Consider the following 27,911-nt stretch of genomic DNA (forward strand, 5'->3'; position numbering starts at 1 on the left):
ATAAGACTTAAAAGGAAGTTTTAAAAATCTTTTTTTATAACGACCCACCTCCTACTAATACTAGGCTGCGAGGCCGGACCGTCACATTATGCTGTGCTAAACTATAAGGTGTGGAAAACTGATCAAATTTAAAATTTCTTTATGCTAAGGCAATTTCTTTGTTCTACATGTGCTAAGGGATGAGATCTAAGGTATATGTAAAATATCGAAAAAATAGAGAATAATAATAAGGGAATTTTCCGTAATTTTTGAAAAATTTTCAGGAATTTTTCGGAGCTCGTACGGATGAGTTATCGGGGATTAAAAGGGGTCCGGAAAAAACCTATTTAGGCTACCCCGTTTTAACGAGGAAATGTTTAGTTTTCTTTAATTCCTTTTCTTTTCTTTTATTTTCTTTTTCTATCCTCCGTTTACCCCTCTTTTCCTCGCGTGCCGAACCCTCACCCTCCGGCCGTTTCTCTTCCCTTCTCAAACGGGCGCGCCGTCGTCGCCCTCTCGCGTCGCCTCGGTCGCCACAGTCGACGCCGGTGGAAGAGAGCAACGCCGAGCCCTAGCCTCTCCACCGCCCCTCTCTGATCTCCACTGTTCTTCTCCTTTGCCTGGCGCCGACCTGATCTATTCTTCATCGCGTGCCCTAGATTTTTGTTTGCCGCCGGCTGAGTTTTCTTCCCGCACGAAGCCATCCCAGCGACGCCGCCGACGTCCTCTCATCTCTGCACCTTCTCCACCCGACGACACCGCCGACTATCTCCTTTTTTTTTTCCCCTCTTCACTGGAGCAAACTACGACCCCAACCAGGTGTCACCACTGATCCTACTATTCCTTTCGATTTCCTTTGAGTTGGTGTACTTGAGTTGTTGCTGCCCGTCTTTGCCGTAGCACACCACCACAGCAATATTGAAGTTTCCGTTAGAGAGAAGCTGCCGACATAAGCTTAGGGTCAGTGGCTCAATCTAGCTACAGCCACAGTTCCGGCAACGGGTGCTCCATCGACCGTGAGCCATCAGTGACCATTTTGATTTGGGTGAGTTCTTATGAATTGATTAGGATTAAGTTGTTGTGATGGAGTATGCTTATTGTAAGTCCTAATTCGAATGCATTTGTAGAATCGATTGAGGAGTTAGATGATCCAATTAGGGTTTATAATTGGATCTGAATTTTTCGTTAGCTTCTCGAGGATTTGATTTAGCTAATTTGTTTATATGTAATTAGCTAAATCTGGATACTATGTATCATAGGACTTTGACGCGGGACGAGCACTTCGACAGAGAGGTCTTTTAGCTCTATCTATATTGGAGGCGGGTACCTCTTGACTTATCTTTTATGATATTGTCATTGGATATGCATAGTATTTTATAACTACAAGCAATGAACATGTTTACCTTTGGTATGTCACTGTTTGATATCCATAGCATGTTAGATTTGTCGCCTGTGAAGTATCCGTACTTATATCTCGTGATTTGTTACCATGAGTATCTTGTTGCCATGAGTACTTAATTACCATGAGAATCTTAGTTTCTAGAATAAGTGACATACCATGTTTTACTGAGGTTAGGACTAGGTTCAGGACTTTTGGTTTCAGTCATGTGTATCGAGACTGTCTGATACTTAGGTTTTATGCCATGACTGGCTTGTGTACCTCTATTTGTATATCATATATGATTCGTGTACCTAAACCTTGATTCTTGATATGTGCATATTGTTGGTACATATGTTATGGAAGGAGATATGTTTAGGATCTAGGTTGCTATACCATAGAGGACCTGTACGCCCTAGATCCGTGGATTGACCTACTGATACTGTGGTACCCATATTATGTATATATGGATTTTTCTATGCTGATCAGGATATTCCATACTTATTATGTTCAGGACATAGGTTTTTGATATTCTATCTGACCTGTGTACTCTAGATCTTGGTATGTGACCATCGATTTTACAGTACTCATTTTATATATATGGATATGGTTATGTTGATCAGTTTTTCTATGCTTAGTGACATGCATCATGATTGCATCTTTGTTCGATTGTCGGCTCCACTATGGTTGAGCTCATCGCTATATCGCACACACCCCACTCATGGTTTAGTGGTATATCATGCGAGTGTGTGGCGGTTACTCTGTTTAGCTCCGTTGGTCATATGACTCAGCGTGGTAGCCGTCGATCGTTCTGCTTTGTTAGGCATTTAGTGTAGCAGCGTGCTAGCCGGCAGATGGTGGACTCTGTTTGGCTCCGTTGGTCAGGTGACTCAGCGTGGTAGCCGGCAGAGATGTCCTCCCCGTCATCGTGTACCGGGAGATGAGAGCATTGAGCTCCCCCATTTATGATTTGGGGTCACAGGACAGGAGTACTCCGACAGCATCCCGTCCTCTCGGTCAGTGATGTTAGAGTGCACGGTCATCACATGCATTGATTGCTTTTATTTGTTTGTGTTTGCTGCACTTATATGCTGCATTTTGGTGGATGCATTTGTTTGACATGCATACAGGAGACATACTGCGTATCGGTTTGATGACCCTTTAGTTCAGGATAGGAGTTCCTAGTGAGTACAGTTTCCTTGGTTACTTTTCAGTTTTGTATATTTCCTATATATTATTCGGAAGCTGTATTCCATGTTTATTGCTGTTAGATATATCTTACTAGGCATGTCTATTGGTATTCGCTGAGTTGTTGAACTCACCCCCGTTGACACTATCTTTTTCAGGTACCAGGTTATTTATGGTGTCGCTTGGAGCATCCTGTCTGCTGGTCCCCACGTCACATCAGAAGACTTATCGGTTTCACGTATGTTTTGTTTGTTTTATGTATCAGTTTGTTTAGCTCTGTACTCTGGTTTTATTTTTGGAGTGTTGATGTTGTTATGTGGTATTTTGTATTTGTTATTGGTTGTGTAAGCCTAGCCGGCTAGCAGTTTTTGTGCTTTGGTTAGTATTGGGTTTCTGTCATTTTCGTTGTGTTGGTTTTGTTCCAGCCGTGTAAGCTGATGATATATATATAACTGCGTGGTTGTGTGTATATTCCAGCCGCCTGTGGCTGATGTATATGATGCCTGTAGAAATGCTTCAGATTGTCACTCGTACAGGGGAGGTGCTGCCGAAATTTCTTCGGACAGGGACTTCTCTGGGGCGTGACAGTATACATGACATATCTTTCATCCCCCATGATCAAGGAGCTACAACTAAAGGTTTCTAGTCAAAATCCAGCTATTGGATCGATCCACTGATCGATTCAGTGTGCTACTGTGCACGGAAGAATTTCTGGATCGATCGGTTGATCGATCCAGGCTGACCAATCGATCCAATGATCGATTCAGAAGCTCTCTGTTCGCGGGAGCAAATTCCCCGATCGATCGGCTGATCGATCCATGGTCGATCGATTAGCTGATCGATTCATCAGCTTTCTGTACGCGGACAGTTCCTCCTAGATCGATTGGCTGATCGATCCAGGAGCTTACTGTTCACGGAACAAGCTGCCCAATTGATCAGCTGATCGATTGAGGAGCCTCCAATCGATCGGCTGATCGATTGGGGTTTCTGATTTCATATCAGAAGTCGAATTTCAGCACTGTTTCGTGCTCAACTCACATATATCAACACTATAAGCAAAAACAAAGCTACTAGACCTATCATTACTCATGATTAGCTATCTAATATCATGGCAACTAACAATCTATGCATAACTTCCATAATCCAAGACACTTAAATAACTAAAGTGCATAAAGGAATAACATAAATGAAATGCTAAGTACTTAGGTTGCTAGTTTCTCCAAAAATCTTTATTCCATGTTCCTATCCACACACATCTTCATTGAATTATCCTCCAGCCTCCGCTAATCCATCTTTCCTTTACCTTTATTTGCAGTATAAGGAAAAGAAGTATCTGTAAGCTTGGGAGCTTAGTAAGAAACCATCTACCTCACAAAACATGCATACGATGTAATTTATGCTTTTAAAACATGCTATTTGAAAAATATACTGAACATGTTAGAGCATGACATGACATACTATCATACAAAACATAGAAATCGAAAGCTGATCATGGCAATATCTTCTAGTATCAACAAGATAGAACTAAACTGATACAATAGCTAACTGAACTAATGCTAAGCTGATACAAATTCTGAACTGTAATCACATAACTAAATTGTGAAGCTTTGAAAAACTATTTATCATAAATAGATAAAAATACTAATCATGCTGCTGATGGGTCCGGCAACTGTACTTGCTATGGTGCATCCCTAACTAGACCCGGGGTTGCAAGACCCGAATTTAGTAGGGTTTACTAGGTTATTTAAACCTAGGGACGACTGTGGGAGTCCAACCAAGGACAACTGAAGTCCAGTACAGTGCCACTGAAAAGTAAAATACTGATTTGTAGCTAATATACCTTACCTTGCTCTTACTAGGTTATCTGAACCTAGAACTAGGTTATCTGAACCTAGAGGCGACTGTGAGAGCCCACCCATTGGACCATCTGTCCTATATAAGCTGAAGCAAGGCTAAGTATGCTATAAAATGCTCCTATTGCATTTGTCTAAGCTATTAAAAATGCCTATGTTGCATTTAACTGAGCTAAGCATTTTATCAAACATTTGGTGTGCACTAATTCACACCCTATGTGCTGAAAATCTATATATAACTAAACTAAGGCATAAAATCGTGAAAAGAGCTACTTATACTGCAGGTGAGAGGTTTCTTACATCCTGCGCTAGATTTCCTTACGATCTAATCGCTAGGTTTTCTGGAGAAGGGATCTCTTCGACGATCTTCTCGTGTCTATGCGTTCTTCTCGCGGAGAGGAGCGTCCTCGTACCCTTGATGTTGCCGGACGATACTCCTATGGCCCTAGGGATGGAACCCTAGGTTCTTCCTTGGACTTGGGCGCCGAGAGGTGAGGAAGGGAGAGGGGTCGGCGGGTGAGGGTTTGAGGGAGAGAAACTATCGATCAAAAATAATCAATCTTCACTTAAATCTCCTATTTATATTAAGTGATTAATTTCACCCCAACTCAATCATAAATATTATTGTTCCTCTCTTCTTTTAGCACACCCCTGCTGGGGCCACTTGGTTACTAAGTCATCCATAAGGCATAGAGTTCGCTAGGTCTCGGGTTCGATTCCCGCTTAAGCTGTTTTACGGTTTTATTTATTTTTGTTATTTCTGCTACTCCAAAAAATTCCGTAAAAATATTCTAAAATTCCAGAAAAATCATAGAATATTTATAAAATTGATTTGAGAATTTTCGGGCGTTACATTTTTTTAGCCATGTACAATGATTTGAAAGAAAGATTTTAATTTGTCAAAATTTTCCTTTTTTAACTATCTATGTAAAGAAGAAAAAGGAAGTTTTATTTTGTTTAAAATCTTTCCTTTTATAGACATCCACAAAATGATTTAAAAGAGAGATTTTAATTATAAAACTTTCCTTTTTTAGATCGGTCACAAAAGGAAATAAAAGGGAGTTTTTATTTTGTTAAAAACTTTCCTTTTATGATTCATCCACATGGTTTTAAAAGAGAGTTTTTAATTTTTAAAATCTTTCCTTTTATAGCTTTCTACAAAAGATTAAAGAGAGATTTGAAATCTTTCCTTATTTGTAGTGAGAAAGAAAGATTTTAATTTTTGATAAAACTTTCCTCGTTTGTAATCATAAATTAAAAGAGAAGTTTTATTTTAAAATCTTTTCTTTATAAATATTCATAAAAAGATTTAAAAGAGAGAGATTTTAATTTATAAAACATATCTTTTATAGCTTTTCACAAAAGGGATTTTAAAAGAGAAGATTTTAATTTTTTATTGAAATCTTTCCTTGATTGGTGCTTGATAGGGTGGCCGGCCATGACATAGAGAAAAGAGAATTTTAATTTTATTTTTTAGCCATGTTAAAGAAATAAAAGGAAGTTTTAATTTTTGTTATAAAACTTTCCTTTTTTGTAATCACCAAGGATTATAAAAGAGAGGTAGAGGGTGCTTTCATGGGATACACAACCTATTCTATTCCTCTCTTCTATCCTTGGTGGCCGACCCTTTCTCTTTTCCTTCTTTCTTCTTGTGGACGGCGGCATTGATCCTTGGAGAGGCATTAGTGGCTGGTTTTTGCTTGAAGGAGAAGAAGAAGGAGTGAAGGAGGTATTGCACCCTAGCATCCCTTAGAGGTGGAAGGTGGCCGAAACTTGGATTGAATAGGAGGAAGGCTCGGGTGGCTTTGCATCTTGGAAGATCTTCGCCCACACGACATCCAAGAGGTAAAGAGGAATACAATAGAAGATCAAGAGGTTGTTGCTTACAAAGAAAGGTATAACTAGTAATTCTATTCCGTATCATACTAGTTTTCTTTGTATAGTTTTTGAAATATCAAACACAAAAGGCATATAATTCTAGGTTTCGAATTTGTTATTCGAGTTTGTATTATTTTTTTTTTTTCAAATTTGTGGTTCGGTTGTTCCTTTTGGTTAAACCTAGGATTATATAATGAAATTAAATATTAGATTTCATTGAAAGGCTTTTAGGAAGTGGTGGATGCTCCCATACCCAAGAAGGTATAGTGTCTCGCCATGTTTAACCTAGAAGTCGATTTCTGAAATTAATATTTAATTGAATTTATAACATGGGTGTATTTGGATCAATAATGTTAAGCATCGTTTGTGATCCAAGTCTAAACTACTAAGAATAGATAAGTTAAATTTGGAATCAATAATGTTAAGTTCCGTTTGCTATTCCGAATTTAATTTCTAAAGAACACAATAGGTTGTTAGGAAAGGTTCGACACTTGTACTTAATTTTTGTACAGTAGAACCGGTACGATATTCCTAGGATCAACCAACACATGGTACTCTTGGAGCTCGGCCGTCAAGCCTTTTAACTGATCCCTTTTGGCCTCGAGGGCTACTTGTAGTTCTACCATGGAGACTTTTAGTGCTTCAATCTCTGCATGGTTGGTCTTGACTTCAGAGCGAATAGTCTCAAGTTAACCAAGTCGGACCTCAGCTAACATTTGGGCATATTTTGTTTCTTGATGCATAGACTTCAATGCTACCCGAAGCTCATTCTCGACTTTTGCGAGACTAGCCGCCACCTCATGGCGAGCAGATTCCAACTCACGCACCAATCCTTGGCCAAAACTTTGTTGCATTTAGCCTCCTCCTGAGTGGCCTTTAATTCTACCTCTTGAAGGTTAAGTCTCTTTTGATAGGCCTCTAGTTCCTTCTTGGTGGCTTTAACCTCCGTTGTAGCCACCTCCAGTTTAGTCTCTTCTTCTGTCGCAATAGATTTTAGCTTCTTTATCTCCTTCTTTTTTTTTCTTCCTCTACTCCAACTCCTTGACTTGAGCTTCAAGGGAGTCAACTTGCACTCGCAACTGACTCACCTCATACTTGGCATGAATGCTATCCGCCTTTCCACTAGCTATGACTTCTCTTAGTCGACAGATTTTAGATAACGTTGGGGCTAGGTCCTCCTCTAGTTTCTTCAATCAGACGAGCCTCCCTTGCAACAAGGAAGCTTATATTCTGGATGTAGCCAGTTGAGCCTCTAGATCCGCCACACGAGCTTGCATCTCTCGGTGACCTTGACACATTTCAGGGAGTCACTGACTAAAAATAACCAGTCGGGACATGTGGTCAACTCTGGTCATCAGGAGATCATCGACCATATTCCTGAAGAAGAGGCCCGCCTCCACTGCTTCACCATTTGCTGACCGCTTAGCCATAGGGCTAGCAAAAGACAACTCCAATTGGAGGTCTTCTGGGGTTTCTTGTCCTCGGGAGGTTCCTGCGCCAGCCGGGGCATCGCCTTCACTCACGGTGGGAAGAGAGTGCTTGATAGGTGTATCATCATGACTAATTAGGGGATTCGAATCTAAGGAAATATGTGATGAACTTGTCCCTCGATCTCTAGGCCAATGAGAGGAAGTTAGGTTGTTGTCTCAATAGGGGCAAAACCCAGTGTCAGTCTCAATAAAAGGCACCGACGGTTGAAGGGCAACGGAGAAGGGTCGCTAAAGGATCCAATTCTCACTCGTGAATTATGTGAATGAAGAGGAAAGAGGGAATCTTGAGCTAGGGATGGAGAGAACTTGTGATCGACTCTTGGTGAGCGACATCTTTCTAGTTATTTACAAAGGGTCTCAGATTCCCCTGAAAGTGTCAGTTTAATATCTATTGGAACTTTAGTCGCCTCTACCAAAATTGGCATTAATGTGGAGACAACCTCTTTTGAAGGTGTCGGTTCAGTGTTTGCTGGGACTTGAGGAGTCACCTCTATCAAAACTCGTGTTGAAGAGGGTACAATTTCTTCATGAATTTTTTTGCTCTGGTCAAGTCAACAATTTTGGCACCATGAGACTCCAACTTGACATCAATCAACCTGATCGCCTTACCCAAAGCAGCTTTCAACATTATGGAGGCTACAAAAAGGATGTATTTTCAGTTAAAAAGCAAAGTTCGAAGAAGAGAAAAGGGTTTACCAAAAGAAAGTTGAAGAGGAATTGGAAGGGAGCTCAGCCCAAACATATGAAGCAGCCCCTCCTCAAGCAAGGAAGTGCTGTCAAACTTCAAGTCCTGTAGTTGCTTGGACGCACCGAAATATCCTCGTACCAAGTGATTATTCTTTACGAAGGGGGGTGCTGGCAAGTCACGTTGCTATTGAGTTGGCCAAGACACTGGAACCAAATGCTGGATGAAGAAAAATTAAGGTTTCCACCCCTTATAGGATGATGGGAGGCCCTTAATCAAACCATGACCTACTCGGGAAGAGAAAAAAAAAAGACTCCATCTTCCATTTTCTTAAGATAAAAGAAAGTGGAAAAGATGAACAACCATGGGAATACAATATAGTCAGAATAGAATAACTACTACAATCAAGATTCGGAAGGAGTTCGGTCCCAATTAAGATAAAGGGATATAGAAGTATTTAGAAACTTTAGCAAAGAAGGTAGGATGGGAAAGTATAACCCACTTAACATATGACTCCTAAAAAAGGTCACACGCCCAAGGGGAGGATGGTCTGGACGGTCGTTGCCATTGTGAAGTATTAGGCTATGGTTGGCTTAAATCCCATAGGAAGTCCTTAACCGAGTTAAAGCACCACTATTAAAGATGGATTCTACGGACTTATACGAGGGGCAGATGACGATTCCTCAGCCATCACCAAAGTGAATATTGGATCACAGAAGGAAACAAGGGAGAAAGGTGGCTCTAGGGAGACTAACACAATTGGCAGGGAAGACGAGACTTATGCTAAGAAGAAAGAAACAACCTAAAGAAGATGATGAAGAATGGCGTATACATAAATAAGGGTTACATAATGAGATAAAAGCCCTCGCAACCTAATTTATATGTGTGTGTACTCAATCAGGGTCGTTAGATTAGAATCATCTTGAAAAAAGGAAGGGTCATTGACTGCTTGACAAGGCATATGGATTACAACAACTCCCAATAATCATTTTGATGAGATAAACTATCAGTCTTCTCTGCTAAAGGTCACCTCACATTAATGTGATATAACTATTAGTCCCAGTGAGGTCAGTAAGACGGGGGTGAATTGTCTAAAATTAAAAATATATCATTCTCAAAGCTTTTGACTTTACCTAATAAACACTTGTTATTAAAGCAAAAATAAATTGCATAAAAATGAAAGAGACTACTGGATGTTACTTTGGTTACAATTGGGGAGGTTGTTAATCCAAGATAAATGAAGCTCACTAATATTCTTCTTTCATTGTAAGCGGAGAAGCCTCTTACAACAAGTTGAAAGTACATAAAGTGAAAAACAGAATAAGAAAATTTGAGTACAAGTGTTGTGTTTAAATGAAGAAGACCAGAGTTCTATTTATAGCCCACTGGTCAAAAATAACTGTTTGTCGATATGGCGACTCCGGGCGCTTGGACCCGCTTTGGGCGCCCCCAGCTATGCACTTTATCTGCTCGTAGTGGTTACATAACGGTGCGAAGATAAAATTTTATCATGGTCCGGACGCCTAGACCAACTTCGAGCGCCCAAAGTGCTATTGACGTGGACCCAACGATGATCCTTAGCAACGGGCTTCGTCAAGGCGCTTGTTCAGCACCAAAGTGGTTCGGGCGCCTATACATGGTCCAACGCTTGGACAAGGTCAACTCCATGTTGACTTTGTTTGGTCTTCTGCTCCAGTCGCTTGGGCGATTTTTCGGCCATCTAGAGTTGAGCTCAACTCTTGCCTTCTCTCCTTGAGCAGTCTTTCGCTCCGGCTTCTCGTCCCTTAGAAGCGTCGCGTTCATCCTTCTTTCTCCACCAGTGTACTCTTCTGTAGCTTCTCATCCCTCGGATGCACCGAGCCTGTTGACTCAATTCCCGTACCATCCTTCTCATCTGTCTCGCCTTCCGCTCGACTTCTTGCGTTCCTAAGTCCTTGGACACTCAAACCTAAGACATCAAATACACAGAGTCTAACTTGACTTAGTTGATCATATCAAAATCATCATGGGTACTTACAATAAACTCAGAGATAATGACATCCTCTAGGCTCAGAAGTCAAAGCTGATAAAGCATGTCCCATATTTGATGGGCGTGGCGGCAATTAAAATGTAGATCTTATTAAAGGATGCACTTCGAATTTGCTCTTTGCCACATGTTAGAAGAATCATGAATAAAAGAAAGATGGCTTGCCACATCATACTAGTTCAGTCAATTGAGTTTTCGTCTCCTTTGACTAGACTTAAAGAGGAGACTAGTAATATCGGAAAAATTTAAAAAGGCCACGTGCTAAAGAAGTCAATAATCTAGACAAGATGACAGTCATAAGTCAACAGCTAGAGTACTCTGGTCCTAATCAATCCCGACTTTTGACTCTCGACTCTGACTCCCTGATTACCAACTTCTGATTCATGATTCAGTTTCAAACACCCCTTGGCTAAACCTGTAGTCATCGAGAATTAAAACAATGAACTATTATTTATGAAAGACATGAGCAACACAACCATTATTGCGAGGAAGGTGAAAAACATAGCTATTCACTCTAAAATGAGGGCAATAACACTCCAAAATAAATGGGACAGTAATGATCATTTAATTTTAGAAACGTGGTAAAGATCACAAGAAATGAGAGATATGAAGATAACATGGAGGATAATCACAACCCTATAAAAGTAGTCATCCCCACAAGAAGAGGTACGCACATATAATGCATTAAACCTTAATTCTTTCATAACTTTTCATTCTTCTTCAAGGACTTACTTAAGCGTTAGAGTGGTTGCGTCAGGAATCCTTTGATCGTCATTCTAACATGTTCTTTTTGACATGTTTTTTATTTTAAGTTCCTTGGAAAAGCTTCGCGAGTTCATGTAACCAAGTGATCCTAGTCAACCTCAGCATACAATCACCAGCGAGTCAACCGTTAACGTTCTAGGGTGAAATCATTGGGCATTTTCTAACATCTACAAAGTTAGAACCATTGGTAAGTTGGAAACCTCTTAATGATTCACCTGTTCTTGAATTTAACTAATGATCCATCATTTATGGGGCTAAACCGTCTATCGTCAAAATTAATCGAAGTTGAATATCTGAATTATAATAAATAAATCGTATCAATATGGATTTTCTAAAATGTAAATATGGGGAAAACAAAAGATTTTCTATTTTCAGTTAGGCGGTTATAAAGGCGAAGTCGTGGAGCATTTTCATCTGTCAAACGGCACCGAAACCGACCCAATTCTCCCCCTCAATCAGTTCTTCCCCTGAGCTCGCACCGCCACCTCCTGCGTGGGTACAAATTGTGGGTATCTCAAAGACGTCCGATTTCTCACCGACAACGTTCGTTCTTGCGTGTCTCGGCCGGTGTCAGTCAGCCGCGTGCGGCCATCCTATCCCACCGTGTTTCGACCGCACGCATAAGAGTTCTTCTGCGGTGGCCATTGAAGTCCCCTTCCTTCCCCGCCACGCGTCCTCCGGCTTCGAACGCGATTCAGTTGGCCATGCGGCGTGGACAGGGAGATGCGCGGAAGCGTGGATTCTAATTCTCGACGGGCTCCGATTTGAACTACCCCGATAATCTCGCTGGCTCGCCTTATCCTCCTCCTTTGTTTGGCCTCATCGATTGATTCCCTGCAATCATTTCTAGGTTTTCGTTTCTAGCGAAGCGGCAGGAGGGATCATGCTGCTGAGGTTCGTCGATCATCTACTCGCTGTCACCAAGGAGTAGGTTCCCGTTCCCTTCTCCTGTAATCGAACTTATGTTTGATTGTTTGTTTTAGGAATTTGAGTTGCTTGAGTTGTTTTTATTTTATTTATGTATTCGCTAAAAAAGTTGTTTTTGTTGAATGATGCGTGCTTTCTTGCTAAAAGAAGGGAAAAGGGAGAAGGATTTGCGCTGCTTCCTTTTGCATAATTGCTTCCATACAAGTGTTACAATTTGACTACTGCCAAATATTATTTTAGAGATGGAATGTGCCTGGTATTGATCAACGTTTGATGTTAGTGGGTGTTTAGAGAAAGAAAAGGAGATGCTTTAGCCAATTTGATGGGTGGAGTTATTACAAATAGATATGATTGTGAAAGGGGGTGGGATGCTAGAAATCTAGCGATAAGGCTAATCGAGCAGTTGGCTTTGCTTCTGTTCCTAACTTTATCTTAGGGTATCCTATTATATGTCTAGGTAACACCTAAGTTTTTTAGTTTACACCTCATGTTATTTTCAAGAGACTATTCGTACTATATTCAGAGGATCCCAAATTTGACAGACAAATGAAATTCACATTGCAGGATCATTTTAAGTCATATGTGCAAATGTAGTAGAACGGTGCTAAGCTTAAACTCAAAAACACTTCATCCACATTCTTTGACATAGAGATGGATATAGAAAATTAGTAAACGAGAACTTATTGATCCATTTCGTCAGTTTATGTTCTATGTCAGATGTTTCTTTTATCAAAAAATAGTTAATGAAATATTATTTTCTGATTTATCCTTTTTATCTCCATATTTGGGTGTGAGCGAAGTCACATGGTATTTTTTGCAAGTCATTGAAGTGTTGTGGTTTTTCATGCAAATGTCACAACTTTGGAAGTTGGTATGGAAACCTATCAGCCGTCATCTTTTATACTGAACAAATATGATTTTGTTTTTGACCTATGTTTTTGACAAATGTCAATGAAAGAAGATGCTTCTAACATCATGCTTATGGTTTCTTAAAACAAACATCTTCCTAAATAATTGATCATAACTAAAAGTAAGTTACATTTTATTATTTTACAATAATTAATCATATTACTAAACTGATAATTTACATGATAATCTATTTAGGAGTATATACATAAAAAAAATTTTGATGAACAAATATTGGATAGAATCTTATGAACAAGTCTGACTTAATTACTTATTATAATTTTCCATAAGTTTGTTATGTAGTGAAATTGTCTTTTCAAGGTTTTTGCTAGGAATTTTATTCTCACTTTTAAGCATGTCATTGATTTTTTTGGGGTATATTAAAAGAGCAAATTATTCGGCATTGTTGGGACCGAAATGTAGCTAGAGGGAGAGGGGGGGGGGGGGGGAATAGCTCGGCGCGATCTCGTGCTCGTCGTTGCTTGTTTCTTGAGATGATGTGCAGCGGAAAATACAAAGAAACAACACTCGTAACTACCGAAGGCGGAGAAGCCCTACAATACTCTCAATACAACAAGAAACAAAGAGAAGCAAATACAAGGGAAAGCTTACACAGTTTACATAAGAAACCCTAACGCTAGCTTCTTCTTCTTGCTGTAGATCCGCCTCTTGACTTGGAAATGCCTCCAAGAACCTTCAAGATCTGGCGGTGAGAACTCTGTGGAGAAGCTCTAGAATCGCTGTGAAGATCGGAGCTGAATAGTGCAAGCGTTTTTGGAGAAAGAGCTCGACAACAGCTTTATTCTACGCCAATGGTCGAATCTCAATCGATTGGATTGCTCCCAATCGATTGGGGAGGCTTTGGATCGATCGGCCGATCGATCCAAAGTGCCTATGTGCTCCTGGGAATCGCCTGGATCGATCCAGGGCTTATCGCACAAAATCGCAGCTCCCAATCGATCGACCGATCGATTGGGAGGCTTTCTGTGCGATCGGGTATTCTCCCCAATCGATCGGTTGATCGATTGGGGAAGCCTTTGTCGCGGGAACTCCCCAATCGATCAGCTGATCGATTGGGCATGAGCCAATCGATCGGCTGATCGATCCAGCTCCTTGTTTTTGCCTAAAACCAAGTCCAAAGTACCCTAAACCAACATCCGGTCAACCATGACCTGTTGGTACATCATGCCTAGCATGTAGTCACCCTTGACCTGCTAGGACTCCCTTACCAAGTGTCCAGTCTATCCCTTTGACCCACTTGGACTTCCACTAGATGTCTGGTCAACCTTGACCCATCTGGATTTCCTTGTGCCAAGTATCCGGTCAATCCCTTTGACCTACTTAGACTTCCCAACACCATATGTCCGATCAATCTTGATCCATCTGGATTTCCTGTGCCCGGCTTCACTCACCAGGACTTCCCTTCTGCCTAGCTTCACTCACTAAGACTTCTCCTCTGCCTGACTTCACTCACCAAGATTTTTTTTACTGCCTATCTTCACTCACTAGGACTTTCACCTGGCTTCACTCACCAAGATTTTCTTCTGCCTAGCTTCACTCACTAGGTCTTTCACCTGGCTTCACTCACCAGAATTTTCTTTTGCCTAGCTTCACTCACTAGGACTTTCCACCTGGCTTCACTCACCAGGATTTTCTTCTGCCTAACCTCCCAGTTAGGACTTTCAACTGGCTTTACTCACCAGGATTTTCTAGTCTGCCTAACCTCCCAGTTAGGACTTTCACCTGGCTTTACTCACCAAGATTTTTTAGTCTGCCTAACCTCCCAGTTAGGACTTTCACCTGACTTCTCTCACCAGGATTTTCCAGTCAAGTATTCAGTCAACCTTGACCTACTTGACTCTTCTTCATAATCTCCCCACATGAACAATTGCACCTGCAATCTCCATGTCTTGTCTCCATGTATTGTCAAACATCGAAATCCAAACATCAAGACTCGAGCTTGACCCAATTCAAGCTCAGTCAACCTTGACCTAGGGAATATTGCACCAACAGGCATTGTTTAAAGTTTTAAAGAGCCCGTATTTGGTGCACTTATGTCACTTACATGATCACCTCGGCAGATTTTGAGGGGTTCATGTAGTGGCCACAAATTTATATGTTACATGTGCAATTTTTCTTGAAAAAGTGCTAGGTTTGTTTGACTAATTTAAACTATGACATAAATTCCTAAATTAATCTATATGCTATCTTTGAACTTGTAAGCAAGGTTTAAAATTTTGATTTGTGCCGAGATTTCAGTCCTAGACTGGAACGATACGGTTTTGGTATCGTATCGTGTTGTACCGATACCAAGGTTTAAAAATTCAACCCGTGCCGAGGTTTTGATCCTGGACCGGAACGATACGGTTTTAGTACCGTATCGTGCCGTGCCGATATAGTTTCAGTATTTTTTAAATATAAAATATATTAATTAAAAAAATATTTAACATAAATATTTAAAAAATAAACAATATAAAAAATAATCTTTTAAAAAAGGAAAAGATATGAAAATTAATAAATAAATAAATAAATAAAAATTTTATTATAATTTTTAAATTAAAATAAATGAAATATAAAACTAATTAGATAATTTTATTAGGGCTTAATAAAGCCTCTTTAGATTATCTCCATCATCGCTAGGAGTTGGTTAAATAATTAGTGTAAGTTAAATTAAAAAAATCCGAAATCCAACTACACTCCCGAGCTCGCGCGACTTCGACGCTGCTGCGGGGTTACACGACCCCTCAGCCATGGCCACTATGATATCGTGACTCCTCCGACGTGATCGCCGTAGTTGTGCGACCCCTCTGCAGCGGTAGCAGGGTTGTACGACGCCTTCGCGGTGGCAGCGGAAGGGTTATGCAACCCCTCCGCTGTTGTTGCGGGGTTGAGCGACCCCTTCACTACGGCCACAGGGTCGCTCAACATGTCGCAGCTGTTGTGGGTCGGTGTCGGGGTCATGCCGGTGCCGGTCGCTAGGCGGAATGAGATGTTTCGCCCGTTTTGACCATCTCGTCACGACATTATAAACCATGACCGATACAATTTCAGTATTTTTTTATTTATATATAGTAATTATAAGATAAATATGTTTATGGTGTATATAAAAATAAGTTGTATATTGATTTTGTATAAGTTCTCAATTATTGAACAACTTAATATTGTTAGAAAAAATAATTAAATATAATTTTCTTTAAAAAAAATTGATCTATCCATAGCTCGAATTAAAATTGATCTATCTATAATAATAAGTATATAAATTAATATAAAGATATTACTTTATATATAATAATTATATAAATTAACTATTTATTCATTTAATTAATTATTTATTAAATAATATATTTTAAATAGTAAAAAATATCAAGTACAAAATAATAATAAAAATTATCAGAATATAAATCTAATTTATTAGAATTTTTAAATTTTTTTAGAATTTTTAAAGAATATTTTAAAAATTTAAAATGAAATTTAAAATAATACAAAATAATAAAAAATATATATTAGAATATAAATCAGAATTATTAGATTTTTTAAATTTTTTAAATGAAATTTAAAGCATTAAAAAATAAATTTTCAAAATATTGATTAATAAAATTTATTTTAATTTTAAATATTTTTTTATATGTTTTATTAGGATAATTTAATTGGAGTTTATAAAAGCCTGTTTGAAATATCACATATACCTTAGGAATTGTTTAAGTTAATTAAATAGAAAATTTAATTTCTATCGGGAAAAAAGAAATGCCCCGCAATGTGGGGGCTGCGACAAATCGCGGGGGGATGGGGGGGGCGTTCGACGACGGCTTCGGTGTTGCAGGAGGCGTCCTGCGACGCCTTTGGCGCCGAAGGTCTTGCAGGTCGCTTCCAGAGCCGTCGGAGACGTCCCGTGACTCCTCTGGCTCCACTTACGATGCATCTGAGACAGGGACACCATCGATGCCGGTTTCGCCCACCGGTGGAATGGTAAAAACCATCCGGGTGGCACAGAACGACATTTCATTCGCTGTCAAGTTGACTGAAACGTGATAAAATTTTAATTTTCTTTTCTGTTTGGTTAAGCATAAACCAAAATAAATAAGTAAAAAACAAATTCAACCAGATTAAATTAACAAATTTATGTTTGTCAGTTATTGAGAAACAATTTCATGAAAGATTTTCAAGTGTACTTTAAAAAATATGTACAATAACAATCCTAACCATAGAAAAGTAAACTAACTACGTTATCATATCCTATGATCCATGGAGTCAGATCCCATAGTTATATTCCATAATTTATGGAATTAGATCCCATGATTTATGGAATAAGATGATCCCATGATTTATGAAATATTTTTATCCTAATTTAATTTTAGGGATATAAATTGACACTCCCACACTCCCCATCAGGCCAATAAATTGGTGTTTGCTATTCTCAGCTTGGATATTATACTTTAAAATAGTGAGCTACTTAACCCTTTAGTGAAGATATGTGCATGTTGCTTATATGTAAATACGTAAGGGGTACAAATCAACTCGCTCTCTAGCTTCACCTTGATGAAGCATTTGCAACATAAGTTTTGTGAGCTTTTGGCTAGCTGGATAATTTGGAACACTAAGAACATTTTTAAAAGCTTAATGATGGGGTTATTTTAACATCTCCTACACCTGCTATAATATCAAAGAACCATCCATTAGCTGTGGCTATGCTTATGTTGCTTGGACACGGGAGTATATGGAAAAGACACTTAGTGAATGGGTTATATTATCCGTAGGTTCTAAATCTATGATCGAAAAGTAGAAAAGAGTGTATTTAAGACATTTAATCCAATAGAAGATTAATGACCTGAAGACTTGAATCCACCTAAATCCTTTGGTACAACTTTATTTTGTTATGTCTTCGCCATATGCATAAAATCATCGATTGTTATTTGTTCTCCTTGATGTCCCTACTCTTGACTGAGAGGTTTGTTATAAAGCTTCCAACACCACTCACGAGTATGGTATGCCATCTTACAATACATGCACCATAAACTATCATGATCAAGAGCTTTTAATTGTTCAAATTTTCTACTTTCAGGAAATCATGTTTTTTTTGTGTGTTTGTGATTAAATTATTGCCACCACTAGCTACCACAGCTGAGCATTTTGTGTTTTAAGTCCTCTTCTGCTTTCCTCTCCTCAAACCAGCGCTATTTAAGGCATGGGATTTCCTGCTTACAACTAATTTGAATTCTCATTTGATCAACCTATAAATAAATCATAATGGTTATCTTAATGAGCTCCTTTAGAACAACAATCATTTAATTTTTATCACCCTATAATGATCAACTTCTTGACATAAACTTTTCTGTTGATTTTGTGTTTTACTACCTTATTTAGCAGCCATTGTTATCACCTTAACCTATACTATATACTTCTTGTGTCTTTTGCTTTTGAATATATCTATTGCATTGCATCCCAAAATGTCCTACGTAGTAGCCAAGAATATACATGCTCCACTAATCTCAAGAACCATTGAATTCCATAGCCACACTATAATCATCAATTCTTCTTCACCCCATGCTTCAAGTTGAGGATATTCCAGTTATGTCCCTGTACCTATAAGATGACTGATTGTTTCTACACCTTCTGACATTTTTATATGTTAAAATTTGCATAAAAACTAGTAAAAATAAGGAATAAATCGACAATGAAGGTCGAGCAACAAAAGCAAACCACCATTGATGAAAAATATAGGAAGGAATTCAAAAGGTCAATAAAAGGAACACAAAAAATATTCTATTTTGTTATTAGAAAACAAGCAAAATAGAGAAAAAAAAATCACATATGAAGGCTAGAAGAAGGAAACTCATAACCGAGCCCAACACTTTGATAACATAACTGAAATTGAGAAATAATTTTATGAAAGATTTTTCTAGTGTATCTCACTTCAAAAAAACTGTGAGTTATATATATATAACAATCCTAGCAATAGAAAATAAGACTAGATACACTATTAGATCCCATGATTTATGGAATCAGATCACATGATTATATAATGATTTATGGAATTAGATCCATCTACGGGATTAGGTGATCCCATGATTTATAGAATATTTTTAGTCTAATTTAATTTTAAGGATATACGTGGTTAGAAAATCATTTTTTCCTACAACAATGAATAATACAGTGTTATAAAATCTGTGTTAAAAGAATCACAATATAACAATTTAATTTGACATGTTGCAAGAAATTTATTCCATTAAAAATTAAAAATTATGACATTTTAATATGAATTTAATTCGATCCAAACCAAATTGATAATTTTGATTGGTTTTGATTTTGTTTAATTCTTATTCAGCTCCTTTCAATTTCTAAACAATGGACAATTTTTTTTTTAATTTTGATTTGGTGTATTAGGTTTGATTTGATTCAAATTGGATGGAGGAAAATAGTTAATTACATTAATGGACATAAGATATTATAGAAATAGATATGTGATGTTATTCATGATTTTAGGGTGTTAGTAGCTTATATAAAATCTGCTAACAATTTAATAATGTATATAAGTTTGTATGGTGATTGGAAATTATTGTGGGGTCACTTGATCCCACTTTCATTAAGTGACTCCACCCTTAACTCCCAGGGTGATCTTAAAATCAAGGACAAACTCAGGCATCTTGGCACATTAATCGAGGAAAGGTGAGCAATTGAAATCAATGTTTTTTGCATCTTGATTTGAATGTGTTTTTACTTCATTAATACATGATATCCACTACCTTTTTCTCTTCTGTCAATCAGAGAAAAAGTTCAGTTTTTCCATCCTGGCGATTAAAGAAGGGAGGTTATCTAATTGACTGATTCATAAAACAATAAAACATGCACCATAGTGGACCTATGAAAAATAGGCATTCCCATCAATGCTGTGACATGCATGTTAATCACCAAAGTTAAAAATAAAATCACCTTAAACTAAAGTTGGCTCATATTCATAATGGTGAGTGAAGAATAAGATTAGTTCTCTTTTCTGCGCCAAAAAGGTATTTGCATGGCCATTCACAAAAATGATTGCAATATGTCTTAAGATCTAATAGTTGGCATTAACTTGGTAAATATTTATTTTTTGTTCTTTTTTGTCTTAAGATCTACATTGTCCAGTGGATAGTTGTGGAATTTCAGAATCCAGATGTATCTTTTTTAGACATACAAACATCATTCTAAGCATCAAACCTATAGTTACATACATTTCTTCTTCTTGGAATTTTACCTTTCTTAAAATATAGTTAACATTGTTGTTCTCTTCCAACATTGTCTTGCAGGTCAGTGAAGACATTCACTTATGAATCTTTGATCAATATTGCGAGGCTGATAAATGGTATTTCAGCACTTGTGTTGTCGATACTGCCAGGGAAAACCAACATTCTAGAGGGGATCCATGATTGGGAGCTAAGACCCACTTTACGTGGACCTCGCCTGCCTAGATGGATGGAGAAGTATGCTTTAATATGCTTCTTTTATGTGATATAAGAATATGCATTTTTCCATTTTACTTATTTTGAAGTTAGTATCAATCTTACCTTTTTTATTTTTATTTTTTGACTATGAAGTGAATTGGCAATCCATTCTCATGAAAACCTACTACATGGTTGCAAAAGTACATACATTATGGAAAATGCTAGAATATACTTTTAAGACTTGGGGAAGTGAATGGGCCAAAGCTTGTTGTTTCTATGAAATGGACAAGGCCATTTCACTTGGTGATTATCTTATATGCCTTTTCTTTAGTTTAATCCAAAGCATGAATTCTCTGAGTATGATGAATTGTTGACTAGGCTATAATTTAGTAAAGAATACGGGATAACGATACAATTTTGTTGTTTATTCTTTTAGAAGCTGTTGCTTAGATTCTGTAAGATTGGTATGATTCTCTCCCCCTCAACATTTCTCCCCAGAATTGCGATGATGAGATCCAGAAGAAAAGTATTGCTTTTGAAACACTTCAACATTCTATCTACCCTTCATTTTTTCTCCAAGTAGACTGGATCAACTTATTCATCTCCAATTTTCTTTCCATTTTTTTCTCTCTAACTTTCTCTTCTATTTAGATGGGTAGAAGTTGAAAATTTTCTACCTTCTGAAGGAGATGATGAAATGCATGACAGAAGTAGAGTGGAGCCTTAATTTGATCAATGACAAGTTGGTGGCAGGATCTTCTTGTTCACATAAGTGCTCTGCTTTTTCTTCTAGAGCCATGGACAATATAATTAGGAGTCGTGTCCTACAGATTATGATATAAATTTTAAAATATCCCTTCAATACTTTATTCTATGCATCTTCTCCCCAATGAAAAACTTGTTAGCATTTGTTTTCGGCAAGGTGAACACTAAGTGAATCTAGTCTGTCAAGGTGAGCACAAAGAGAATCTAGTGTATCCTTTCTTTTGGATCTAACGTACTTAATAAAAAAAATCTAATTTTTTCTCCATGGTTTCTTTCATTCTCCAAGTAAATTTTTAACTCTTGACAGTGGTGTTTCTTCATTCAACATGCTGGTTCATGAGTTGTCCTTGGATCATGAAACTTCCATCGATGCTTCATCTATAGCTGGTGAAGAAGATTATGATGAGAACCTATGTCCTGCATCTCCAATGTCTCAGGCTTCACGACTATCAAATAGCAGCACAGTTAATAGATATGATCGACGTACAATACGCCTGATCAAATTTTTGCTGTCCTGGATCCTTTGGCCTGCAGCCTTTTTTCTGAGGTTGTTTGAAGGTTTTAGGAGAAGTGGAGCAGCAGGAAACCTGAATGCTAATCAATTTGCAAGCCCTCAACTGACTAGAAGACTGCTTCAGACAAAGGATCATGTTCTTCAACGCACTACTGATAGGAGGCGAGGGGTAATTGAGGTATTATCCACAGTGGCATTCCCAAACAGTTAATTTAGCAGGCAGATAATTCAGATTATGATAGCATTCTCTTGATTTGTGTTATTCTAATGAATTCATTATTGTTTTTTCAGGATCTATATCTAGCATTAGAAATATTCATTGAATCAGCCTTCGAAATTGCCCAAAAGGCTGCACACTTATTCCTCTCCCCATCAGAAGTTTGTAGAAAAGTATTTACATTCTTCTTATCTAATCGAGGCGCTGCAATTGATAGTCATGACGGTAACATAGACACGGTAATTCCTACAGCTATTGTTGGTGATACTGATCCAATTCCAATGGAAAGGCGACGAACACTTCATTACTCCCTTAACACTGATGCTCGGACATGTCAAGATGTCATAACTGAACTTGGGTAAGAGCTTTTATTATTCTTTATTTTTGTTGTCTTGTCTAAACTTGCTATTTCTAAATGTATTATGTAGATGTCAGGAACATCCACAATCAAGTTATTGTGTAAGAAGTCTTAATTGGAGTCCGTCATCATAATTCAAAAATTTTCAAAATCTTCCTTGGAGACCCACCCAATCAGCCATCCACAAACTACCACTACCACAAACCAACGTACATGAACACTAACAATGTGTGGCTGATTGGAAGTGAATTGATGTCTTAACTATATATTTCTTAATGTATTATATAAATGCCAATAACATTGCTAATCAAATTATTTAGTGAAAACTCAATTGAAGTGCATTATAGATTCAAAAAATTCAAGACCTTCTTTAGACACCCACCCAACCACACATACACATATGCCACACACTAGCACACAAATGCAAATATTGTTCTATGGAACACTGACACTGGAATAGTGACTGTCTGGTTGTTTATGTGTGTATGTGCATTGAGATCATAAAAATTAGGAGAGCCACTTAGATTTATCAAGATCAAGAATAGTAAGTTTTGGTAACCAATTTATTAAGATCAAGAATAGGAAGTTTTCTTCATGGTTTGAAATCTTATATCATATCAGGTGAAATGGTCAAAACATATTGTTCCAAATTATCGAGATTTAATACCACTAGCATAAATAATGTCTTCTTTCTATGCTTCATCTTCTTCCTCTTTCAACATCCAATCGCATCGACACCATGCATTGGAACGTCAGAACGAAAGCGAAACAAGATCATAGTATCATTCTGATCAAAAATCAAAATTGTTGCATGACTTGACGTTTTGAACCATGATTTTGTTAACTAGATAAATGAGAGTGTGACAATTAAGGAAATCATTTAGCCTCATCATATTCAAGAGTGATAAGTAATCTACCTAGATAAATTGTAGCAAGTATCGCCGTCCTCACGACAAGATATAGGCAGGTAAATCATGGTGGGCATTTTGCCCTAGCGAAGCAGCCCTTTGCATGGGGAGGTCAGATATCCAACGAGACATTTTGCACTCGCTGGAAATTAAATCCAAGACCTATTGGAGCAAATACCCATGCAAATACCAAATGCACCAACTGTGGGGGCAATACCTAGATAAATGAACAATAATAGGATAAATTAAATAATGGAGTCATCAAAACATGATACTTTTGATTTTCAGAGGTAAGGATGCAATGAGTTTAGTTTTGCACAATACTTTATGTTAAAAAAACTAAAAGGAAAAAAAGAACAAATGTTGATGTGTCACTTCGGTAACTTAGCTGAAAAATAGTGGGCAAGCTAGACATTTTGGTGGAATCAAAGATCATATACTAGATACTGTAGGTTAGCATAATTACATTCATTACTAGAGTAGATGTTACAAGCTCTCAATGCATTTGTGAAAGAAGGAACTCAAAATCTTTTTCTTTGAAGATGATAAAGGAGAAAGAATTTGTTGGGATTAAACTTGAAGTTGTTGTTCCAAAATTATATATAGAGATAGTGACTCCGGGTGCGATAGCGATTATCTTGTGGGCTATTGAATCAGTTGATTTGCTCACGAACACCGGAAGTAATCTTCTACAACCTATTGATTCGAAGAGGAATACCAGGAAATAGAAAAATAGCGGCACTGCCAAAAAATATAATTAATCAAAAAAACTTTCTCATCAACTAAACAATTGTTTATATAGACTCCAAACCTTAAGATGCAAAGAAAGGAAAGAAATCCTAACTGAAAAGAAAAAGATTGGCAATCCTAATATCCCTAAATGGACTCAAAATCGAAAAATACAAAAGAACCAAAAATACCCTAAATATATAGAAAACAAAAATTATCAAAAAAAAATAAAAATTATCAAAAATAATAATAAAAATCTTCGGATCCTCATGCATTAGTCGTCCTAAGTTGAAAAAACTCGTTCTCGAGTTTAGAATAGTATTAGGTGGTACCCCAAGAAGATTATCCGGTATCAACTTGGTAAAATTAACTAGCCGCTATTGCACTTCTGCTAGTAAATCAGTTGAAATGGTATTTGAAAAAGGAGATTGGCAAGGCGATATATGAATTGAAGAGGAACACATTGTTGAAGAGTTAATTGATTGCCCTTGATTTTCTTCATCCACATGAATGCCTTCATTCAAATCAAGTTTGAGTCTAGTGGCAACAATTTGTTCTGCAAGAACAACTGATGGGCAGTGATTTGCAGATGACGCATGGTCCTCCTCTCCCACTTCCTCAAATCCAGATAACCTAGAAGACTTTGCAGAATTCTCAATTTCCCTTATTTTAAAAGATAGCACTTCTTGAATTCCTAATGATTCAACTGAGCCACTCTCCCTCTGTTTGGAGGGGGTCAGCGAAGGTTCATTAACGAAAGGGGAAGGGAAGGAAAGGGAGGGGAAGTAAAGTATTTATATTCTCCTTGTTTGGGAGGGAGAGACATTAACGTAACATGTATTATCATGTTTGGAAGGAAAATGAGGGTAACAAAGGTTAAATATATAAAGTTACAAAATTATCCTCACTTTTGTTAAAGACTTATGCGTTCAAGAACCTAGTGCATCTTAAATACATTTATTGGTTAAAACTTACGCGTTCAAGCAATTGTAGCTCATTTGTTAAAGTCGGCGTCGGCGTTGACATCGAAGTCCGCGTCGATGTCGAAGTCAGTGTCAACGTCGAAGTTGACATCGAAGTCGGCGTCAGCGTGGGTGTCAAAGTCGGTGTCGGCGTCAGCGTCGGCGAAGTGCGAGTGTCGGGCTGTGCGAATCGGACAGTTTGAGTGTTTTTCATCGCAACGCAAAGAATAACTAAAATAATGATTTTCGGAATTAATATAATAAAATAGGGATAAAATTGGAATATAAATTTTTTAAGTTCCCCTTACCCTTCCTTACACTCCAAATCGGAGTGAAAGAAATTTTTTCGTTTCATGAGTGAGGAAGGTTAAAGCTTACCCTTCCTTTCTATAACTCACTTCTGTTGACCTCCGCAAGTGTACGGAAATGTCGTAAGTAATAATAAAAGATATCGTATCCACAAGGACTGGAATAAGCACTAAAGATGTCTCAATGCGAGTTAGCTAAACAACTAATCAATGGGTTGACAAGTGTAAAGTAAAACTATGAAAAGTAAGATAGAATGAAAGAATAAGAAACAAGAATAAGGGTGACGATAAAGGGAATATTCTAGGAGTTTTGGTTTCTTTGTAAGGATTGTTCCATGTAAATGATCTACCAAATCTTATTTCTCAATTGTCCATCATTTGTAGAAGGTTGTCGGTTCTCTCTTGCAATAAACATACGAATTCATCACTCATCAACCGCATCAAGATGTAAAGATTAATGCACACAATCTATCCTACTTCCTTGAATTATCCTATTTCACCCTCAAGATTGTTCCTCAAACGTCCTTACATGGGCATGTTCCTGTTACGAGTGTCCCTCTAAAAATCGAATGAGATACAATCTCTACAAGATCCACAAGATATCCAAACATCCAATCAAGCATGGTAATTAAACCCTAATCACAACAATCCATACAAGATATAATGAATACAAATAGGGCAAAATCGTAGAAATAGGAAATTGACACATCCACAAGAGTTTTACATCAAATCATCCTTACAATTACTCCCTCCATCCTAGAACAAGAAATCTACTCCATAAAACAAGGAAAGAAACCCCAAGAAAAGAAGATTATAAACATTCTTAATCCCCTCAAATCCAAGAAAAGAGAGAAAGAAAACTTATCTACAAAGAAGAATGTCTTCAGATCCAATCCTTGCTTTCCCGGAGTCGATTCGGTGAAGATCCGCCCTTAGATCGCCGGAAATCCCTCAAAGAATGGTAAAGAACGCCCAAAATTTTGTTTCCCCCCAAAAGGGAGAAGATCCCCTCTCAAATCATGAAGGAGGCTTTATATAAAGGTGAGGTTTGGGAGCCACACGGCCCCGAGGCACGGTCGTGTGAGGCTCACACGGCCAAAGTCATTCCCTTCTCTACCATCCTTACACGACCATGTGTGGTACATGGCTGTGACATGCATCTTCCATGACGCCCCTTGCATGGCCATATCGATTTACACGGCCTGGGCTGCTTCTGCCTTTGGAAACCTGGCAGTGACATGCATCTTCCATGACACCCCTTGCATGGCCGTATAGATCTACACGGCCTGGGCTGCTTCTGCCTCTGGAAACCTGGCATGGCCGTGTGGTGTACACGGCCAAAGCCCTCTTGCTCACTGGAAACCTGCACGGCCGTGTGGTGTACATGGCCAGGGCTTCCCTGGTCTCTGGAAATCTTACATGGCCGTGTGGTGTACACCGCCTGACTCCATTTGACTTCAAATCTTGGCACGGCCGTGTGAGGTTCACACGACCAAGCCATCTTCCTTTCCTGTTGCAGCTACACGACCAAGATCTCCACACGGCCTGGGCAACTCCCCATGGCTGGGCCGTGTGAGGTTCAGGAATGATGCCTTCCTTCTTTGCTTCGCTTGCATATTTGGCCTTTGAACATGAACCTTCACCAAATTTGACTCCTGTGTACAGAAAATGCACAAAAGCAGATCTCCGAACAAAAAGAGTAAATATGCTAAAAGAAAAGCTGTAAGTACGAAAATACGTAGACAAAGCATGTGCAAAGCATGTGAATGTGCGTCAAAACATGCTAAACAAAGGTATATAATCTACGTGCATCAACTTCCTCCCAAACAGAGTTTCAAATTTTCCTTCTCCTTCCCTACCCTTCCCTCACCTCCCAAACAGTGCGTTATTAGGGTCCTTTAGATTTCCATCAATCTCAGCGGCGTCAAGAGAAATAGCAGCTGATACTACAAGCTCATCAGTGCTAGGAGGGGGTGTACACATTTCCTTTGCTTCACTGGACAATTCAAACAGAGTGATTTCTGTGCTATTGGATTTCATGACCTTAGACTCATCAATAATTGTAGGAGTAGTACTGACAGCAGGCAATGAGATTCCAGAATCGGATGATGAAGATTTTGGCAGGTTTTTAGTTGAGCTAGAACTACTAAATGGTTTTTTCACTTCTTTATTTGTCATATGCTCTTCAACACCCACCACCTCTAATTCCCTACTAGAATCAGCGACATCTATGTCGCACTTATCACCTGCCTTAACATCAGAATACACATATTGTTGTTATCTTCAATTTTACAATTTTGTTCAAAAGATGTGTTCTCATCCTTCATTGGGCTTGTGAAGTTAGTCTTGCTATCTGTACAAATGCTGGAAACTTGGACCTCAGTAGTTTGTTTGTCTCCAATGAGATCAACTCCCATGGTAGCACCACCCTCCACTTCTGGTTTATCATTTTTTTCTTCCCCAGGTTTTACCTCTATGTTCTTAGAATATCAAGAGAGCTGATACAGGTGATAGTAGATTGTGTTGTCTGCAATCAAGTAGACAGCTTGTTGTCACTCTGCAAAAGCGTATTATCACTTTGCAATATGTTATTAACTCACATAATCAACTTTCTTCCCCTCCTCAGAGCTAGCATTAACAGATTCTTCATGTAGAGCATT

At 38.3% G+C, this 27,911-nt stretch overlaps 1 protein-coding gene across 1 annotated transcript in view; it reads left to right on the forward strand.

The window, feature by feature from the left end:
* Positions 1-11,775: 11,775 nt before the first annotated feature.
* LOC122046842 overlaps positions 11,776-27,911 on the forward strand; it is a 30,746-nt gene continuing 14,610 nt past the window's right edge. Inside the window, exons 1-4 of the mRNA XM_042607745.1 lie at positions 11,776-12,169; positions 20,356-20,529; positions 21,563-21,947; positions 22,061-22,344. Of these exons, the coding sequence (XP_042463679.1) occupies positions 12,126-12,169; positions 20,356-20,529; positions 21,563-21,947; positions 22,061-22,344 (887 nt within the window). The 5' untranslated portion in view covers positions 11,776-12,125. The remainder of the gene's footprint in view (positions 12,170-20,355; positions 20,530-21,562; positions 21,948-22,060; positions 22,345-27,911) is intronic.

Source organism: Zingiber officinale, chromosome 2B, assembly GCF_018446385.1.
Source record: "Zingiber officinale cultivar Zhangliang chromosome 2B, Zo_v1.1, whole genome shotgun sequence".
Classification (NCBI taxonomy): Eukaryota; Viridiplantae; Streptophyta; class Magnoliopsida; order Zingiberales; family Zingiberaceae; genus Zingiber; species Zingiber officinale.